Below are 7,083 nucleotides of genomic sequence, written 5' to 3'. Positions count from 1 at the left end.
ACAAGAACACCAAGTAAAAGACAGTTCACAGCTATGACAATTCCCTGAACTGTGGCCCATTAGAGAAAAGCCCTGGTATCAAATACATGCATCTGCATCCCAGTATCTATCACCCCACTCAAGTTTCCTGAAAGTTCTAAATTTTGCAAAAGGTTGTATTTTAGGCATCTGTATTTGGTCAAAGGTAAAAGGAACAATCTTAAACATGTAAAAAAACCAAAACACTTAAAACTCAATGGGCAACTCTTAAAACAGCTTATAAAACAAAGAAGTAAATTTATTTATAATTATTACTAAAATAGTTTACATAATATACAAACAGATATGCTATCAGGACATACTCGGAAATAAGTCACAGTTGTTTTTTTAAAAAACATTTGTCCAGTGAAATGTCCAAAATTTAAATGCCATCTTTTCCTTCCTGAGCTATTCTTAAACATCCAGAACAGCAGCACTTCCATATCTTTTTACTGTTTATATTTCTTCCCATTGAAATAAAAAGCACTATCCATTGCTGGCTCTCAGTGGTTCGAACAAATCCACCTCTAGTTTAAGTTGAGCACAGCCCTATCTCTCTCAAACTGTGTTCTGTGTTCTTAAGGTGATTTTGGTCCGTGCCACTAACACCCCAAACCTTTGCTTGCACAAAGAAGCCAGAAGCTCCAGCACCTCAAGAGGTCTTCCTGGTTAGGGAGGACTTCTTGCAACAGGACAGCTCAAGGGGCTTGTGAATAAAAGATGGGTCCAAGAGCCACTAATCTCTCAGCTGTTACAAGAAAACATCCTATTAATTTGAGAGCATTCTTCACATGTTCCTTCAAACTCAACGAAACCTAATGCACATGGACCAATAGTTCAAGAGCATACACTAACAGCAATGAAATGGAAGTACTGCAATTCTTTTTTTTTTACACTAAATATTTATAATAGAGACAAGCACATGTCTTTAGTCTGGTGTGAGGGATTCGCAGCAGAAGGTACTCAAAAAAATGTATTTTAAAAACATGCATTGCAAATCTGTTCTTCACTAGAAGCTTTTACAGCAAGCAGCAGATTATACACAGACACGTGAAAAAAGGTTATTTTTTTAGGATACCAAGTATGACAAATAAATACATCCTCTTGATGCAAAAATAATCATCATATTAAAATGAGAAATAACCTATGTCTTCCTAAACTTTTGCTTGGAAAGGAGATGCAACAGGTCTTTAGTACACGCATGGCTGACATTTTATCATTTCGCCCCAAATTTAAGACTTGCAGAACTTTGACAAAGAAGAGAATTCCTGGAAGCAGCAAGGCAAAGAGGTGCCGAGGGATTATTTAACTGACATCAGTACTAGTAATGTCAAGCAATCCTCCATACCTCAGCTTTTCTCACTTTCCAGAACTGTTTGGGGCAGGCTCATTCAAGGAAGAAATGCTTGCTGAAAGGTTTTCTGTAAGTCACAAATCTTTAAAGCAATTTTGCCATTTCTAGAAGTCAACAGAGACAGCCAAAAATCTATGTTGTGATCATATGGATCAATAAAAATCTTGTGCTTAGACTCATATCACTTCATCCTCATTTTCAGTTTGTTTTTTCTTATGTTAGAAGAAAAGTAAGCAATTCTGGCAGATGAAGGTGATGTATTGCATCCTATTACCTTGTCAAACACAATACCAGCTTTATGCACCACCAGAAAAGAATCCTCATAGCAAAGCCACAAGTGCACCAAAGGCAGCTTCAGAAGTGGTTCTGCACTGGACACTTACTTCCAGCCCCAGACACCAAGCCTGAATAAATCACTCAACACAACTTACCAACAACCAGCAAGTTCCTTGCTTACATTCTGCACTTGATTTAGAGAAGTCCCAGGTACTTTAGCAGGAACAACCCCTCCAGTTGGTGGTATTTCTTTGCACTTAAAGGACCATATGCTGCCTGAGCTCAGCAGCCGCGCTAAGTTCTTCCCTGTTCAGACATTGCAACATACATTTTCTGTCTTCCTCCTTTCCCGAGTCCCCTCCAATAACTTTTTATGTGCATCCCTCCACAGGGAGGCCCTTTTCAGGCCAAACAGGCAACACAAGATGAGAGATACGGCTCCACAGTCCACTCAGCTTATCTGTGTCCATGCTATTGTAAGAACTAGGAACACCGGAACTGGTAAACTTCTCCCAGAGGAAATCCCGGACTTTCTCCTCAACTTCTTTCAAGGTGAGGCTCTTTCTCAGCGACTGCTCATCCAGGAGAACTGTCAGCACAAGAGCCACATCTTTAAATGCTGCATTTTCATGGTCACAGTACTTGTAAAAGATTAAGGTGGAGCCTGCAGGCAGTGACTCAAATCGATGCACCACTGCCACCTTCTTGCCTTCTCTGAACCCAGAGCTGAGCTCACTATCTACCTCCAGCTTCACAACGTCACTATCCAATATGGCTTTGTCTGCCCCATTAATTTGGATTGTAGTAGCATTCTGGGAGAAGGCAAAAGCATTGGCTATCTCATTACTTAGGCATCTCAGTGCTTTCTCAGCTTCTTGGCCAGCTGTGAGCAGTAAGATGGCTGGCTCCAAATGCAGATGGGAAGCATTAAGGTGTTTCTCAAGGACCACATGTGTTCTTTGCCACAGATTGGGATCCTGACTTTGGTAAGTGTTTTTTAGTTTCTTCATCTGGGCCCGAAATGCTTGCAGAATTTGAGTATCTCTACTTGATAAAGTTGTATTGAGAAGACTTGGAATTCCACTCCACAGGACATAAAGCAATGGGACAATAATTAACAGAACCACCAGTAACAAAGTCCAGCTCTTGTGAAATCCACTCTGCGATTCACCATCATCTAAAGAAAGGAGGAGCAAAGAAGAAAACAATATTTTAAAAGGAATCAACAAGTGAGAGGAAAAGAAGAGGACACAGTAGAATTCAATGAACTCATCCCACTCTCAAGCTACTGGTACAGTAGTTGAAGAACATAAAGAAGATGTTCTAGTTAAAAAAAAAAAACAAACTTCAAAATTCTTTAGCAACTTAGTGAAGTGACATTAAAAAAGGGCATTTTTACACATTTCCAGAGTGACTAAGAAATTGCACATTCTTCTGAAAAAGGAGCACTTCTGAAAGTTTATCAATACTCTATTTAATCAAATTCAAACTAAGAGCTTAAAACAGTTTTTACAAAGGTTAAGCTTTTTCCTACATTTAGGATCTCCAAGAAAAAGAAAAAAAGCCTTATATAAAACCTGGCATCACCAGAATGGTTTCTGTGGTGTTATTTCTCCTCCCTACCCCCATAAGGATAAAAATAGTTTCTGTAGCAGTATTTGCATCTCAAACACTGGTGATTAACACTATCAGAAAATGTTTGTGGTCTTTGGATTAGTCAGCTTAAAGTACACACAGCAAACTGCACAGGAAGCATACAGAATATCAGATATTTCGATTTGGTTTTGTATTTGAACAGTTAAATTAATGCTTATTTGAGCCTACTACAAGCATAAGGCTCGATTCTGTTCCCAGTAAAACTATCCTAACCCAAAAAATCCTAGCTTTTATCAGGACAGCCACACAACAACCGCTAAATGAGAACACCACTAGGCCTGCCTCAGTTTTAATCTTGCAGCAAATCTTGTAAACACTACCGATGGAAGATCTTAAATTCAGGTGGAAATGTTACCTACTATACAACACTCTTCCTTCATGCTGAAAACACATGCCCTAGCAAGGAAGTAATCTGTTCTGGCAAGGACTCTCATTTTAATACCAGCTGCCAGGAAATGTAACACTTGGACAGGCATGAAAATGGTTAAATGTAACACACACATGAAACAGAAGTGAAAGCAGAAGTCTTACTTTTGGCCAAAGGCTGTGGCTGCTTCCCTATGCTGGGCTGATCTCGAAATTTACTTCTGCCTGTTAAGAGATGAAGAAAGGAACATGAGAAAAATACTAAGACAACAATTATACCCAGTCTTCTAGCGGGAAATTTGGCAGGGGGTTGAAATCGCCAAACGGCAGTATTTCCACTGAAAAGGTGTTCTTAGTTATGCTTTTACATACAAACTTCTAGAAAGTGTCCAGGAAGGTTAACAAAGCACCCTTGCGTAACATCTTGTTGAAATGAACGCAGTCCTGGTAAGTAAGAGCAAAGGCAAGGCTGTGACCTCATCCCGGGTAGGGCTGGATCCAGTACGGGGCTTTCTGTTCTTTTCTGCATCATTTGCTTTCCTGTGCTCGGGAAAGGATAGTCTCGAACAAGGAAAATGTCGCAATCACTGCTATTACTAGCCTCAGAGGTCCCATTCAACTGGCAGACCAATTCTCCATCTACACTTTTTGCCAAATGTCAGCTCTTAAGCCATCCTGGCAATCTTTTATAAAAAGCACAAGTCCCCAACCCATCACAAATCACCCCCAAAGATTTTTAACTTTTGGAAAGCTGTGCAAATAAAACCAGAGGCATTTCAAGTACAAGATGATAAAACAGCAGAGATTTAACCACCTGTTATTTTCTGCACAGGGATCCCATGTCCTGATTAAGATCCCTAATTTTGCTCAAGAATTTGAGGGACAGAAAAATGGAAGCTCAGTTAACACAAATATTAGAAAAACAACATAATACAAGATACAAGTAGCAAAAGCAAAGCGCTGTGTTAAAGGCATAGTCTCATATCCTCACTCCATCTCGCTTGGGTCAGAGGCTTGCTTCATCAGCAGTCAGTTTCCTGGGAAGAACTGTGCTTTTAAAGCAAAATGCAAGCCTTCAAAATATACTTTTGGTCTATTTATTTAAATGGGCTCAAAGTACAGGAGACACTACCCATAAAAGAAGGTTATGAACAACTTTCCCTAGAGACCAGTATGAATATATACAGTGCAATTATTGGTCAGTATGTTTTCTGCATTTAGTCAGTTAATTAAAAAGACACGTGAATTTCTGGCTCCTTGTGAACAACAGGAACTGGTTCAAAGCTGAAGGCTCTTTAATAATATATAACAAAATCAGGATACTGTCAATGGCACTATTGAGAATAAATTGAACAAACAGACCCTGCAGTAGTTATTTCAAGAACACTAAAATAAATTCTATAACCTTGTTTTTGTATGAATGTAATTGCAGAAGGTGCTAAAAGCAGCTCTGGTTTAAGCCAGAGCTTAACTGGCTTAATGAGCTACTCTATTCTGTAATTTCAACCCACCGCCCTGATGGGGCACAGACACTGAGCTTGTAACTGGCTAAGCTTATATAAGTCTTCTAATAGTTAACAGATCAAAATCACTTCAATTCTGTAATATTTTACAATGTAGCTCTGTTTGCAGAGTCTAGATTTCATATGTAGGAGATGGCTGTGATTCATACCCTAAAGGAAAAAAATATTTCAGTAAACAGTCTAAAAACAGATCCTATCCTACCTAAGAATCTTGCCTTATTTACAACACAATTTGCATGAAGGCCAAGCAAATTATTTGTCTTGCCTAATTCAAAAGGTGTAACTTCTGCAGACACCTTAGAGCTTTCAGAGTTTCAAGTGGTTTTCCCAAGTTCACCCAGCACACAACTGGTCACTCCTGCAGCACCTATTACCTCTGGCACAGGAAAGAAAAAAGTACCAGACTAGCAAGAACTCCCAGCATCAATTCATTTCAATTCATCAATTCAAATCAATTCATCAAAGGCATTTCACAGATGTGCAGCTACCACAAGACAAGCTTCTCTTCCGGAAAGCACAGTGGTTTTAAAAAAAAAACCCAACTCTGAACAACCCCCTCAGGTCCTCCAGGTTGAATTCTGATTTACAAGACTTTGTTTATCTATACCTGTTCAGGAGAGAAACAAGCACTGAAACATTAAGAACAGAAGGCTATGAAGAATTCAGAACATTTTTTTTTGTCTCTTCTTTCAAGTACTCTTCAAAGACAGAAAAAGCCCCCAAACAACAAATCCACAAAAACAACCAAAGATAAAAATCTGAAACACAAGGAATTGGTCACTGGATGAACAGACTGGAGTTTGCCAGCAAATTAAAATGCTCCTCTCCAGGAGCATATGACAAATTCAATCATTTTGAATGCCTTCAATCAAGGCCACCACTACACTGGGAAAGGCTAGAAGGGAAGGTGACGTGTACAAACTCAAACACTCACTGCTACCAAAAGATCAAGGTTTTGTTCCCTTCCTCAGCTCACCCCCACAATGCTACTAGTATTTAACTGATCTGCATTTAACTGATTGCCGCATGAGTCCACCACTACACTGGGAAAGGCTAGAAGGGAAGGTGACGTGTACAAACTCAAACACTCACTGCTACCAAAAGATCAAGGTTTTGTTCCCTTCCTCAGCTCACCCCGACAATGCTACTTGTACATGCTCTGCATTTAACTGATTGCTGCATGAGTCAACTCCATTTCCTAATCCAGCCAAAAAAAAAGAAACAAAAAAAAAGAAAATAAAAAAGTGGGTCATGTTCTGTGGTCAGCAAGTCGAATAACCGCACAGAAGGGCTCCGTCTCTGGAATATACTGGCTTCTCCAGCTTCCAGGATCTGCCTCCTGGGTCCCTTTCCGCCTTCCCAGACAGAGTGCCCCAGGGCACAAGAAAACCCATAAGCAGTGGAAAGGAAAAGAATTCTGTACTTTTCATTTAATTACAGGGAAAGATCAAGTATCTATTTTTGTTACTTACTCTGTGATGTAGTTGAAAGGTGCTCTTGATTTTTCTCAAGGAAATCAGCCCTTCTTTCTGAAACCAAAGCACAAATGAAAGAACTTGGTTATCATATCAGAGGTCAGAATAAGACAGACAAGCCATACATGCTTTTAGCTCTTTCTTCAAAGGTAATTAGAGAAGGAGTATACGCTGTGCTGACAAACCAAGCCTGCACCAAATGGCAGGTTTTTGGACCCCTCTGTAGATGGAAAAAGCTACCATTATCTAATAGAGAGCGCTTAACTCAGCCCTTCACTCTGCTTTTCCCAATATGACACAAAGTTATCCTTCCTATTTTCTCTCCAAAAATGCAATAATGGTAAAATGCAAAGGATGTGAAATTAGCAGCCTTAATTGACTGCTAACAGAGGGCACCAGATTCGTCACTTCTGAA

General features: G+C 39.6%; 1 protein-coding gene across 1 annotated transcript in view; it reads right to left on the bottom strand.

Annotated features, from left to right (window-relative positions):
* Nucleotides 1-2,019: 2,019 nt before the first annotated feature.
* Nucleotides 2,020-7,083, bottom strand: part of LOC104465576 (torsin-1A-interacting protein 1-like) — a gene marked incomplete at its 5' end in the record, with an annotated part of 10,026 nt that continues 4,962 nt past the window's right edge. Inside the window, 2 exons of the mRNA XM_010078676.1 lie at nt 2,020-2,825; nt 3,836-3,895. Coding sequence (XP_010076978.1) covers nt 2,020-2,825; nt 3,836-3,895 — 866 coding nt within the window. The remainder of the gene's footprint in view (nt 2,826-3,835; nt 3,896-7,083) is intronic.

The sequence above is a fragment of the Pterocles gutturalis genome, unplaced genomic scaffold, assembly GCF_000699245.1.
Source record: "Pterocles gutturalis isolate BGI_N339 unplaced genomic scaffold, ASM69924v1 scaffold12598, whole genome shotgun sequence".
NCBI classification, from domain to species: domain Eukaryota; kingdom Metazoa; phylum Chordata; class Aves; order Pterocliformes; family Pteroclidae; genus Pterocles; species Pterocles gutturalis.
This window is presented reverse-complemented; position numbering and strand designations above follow the sequence as displayed.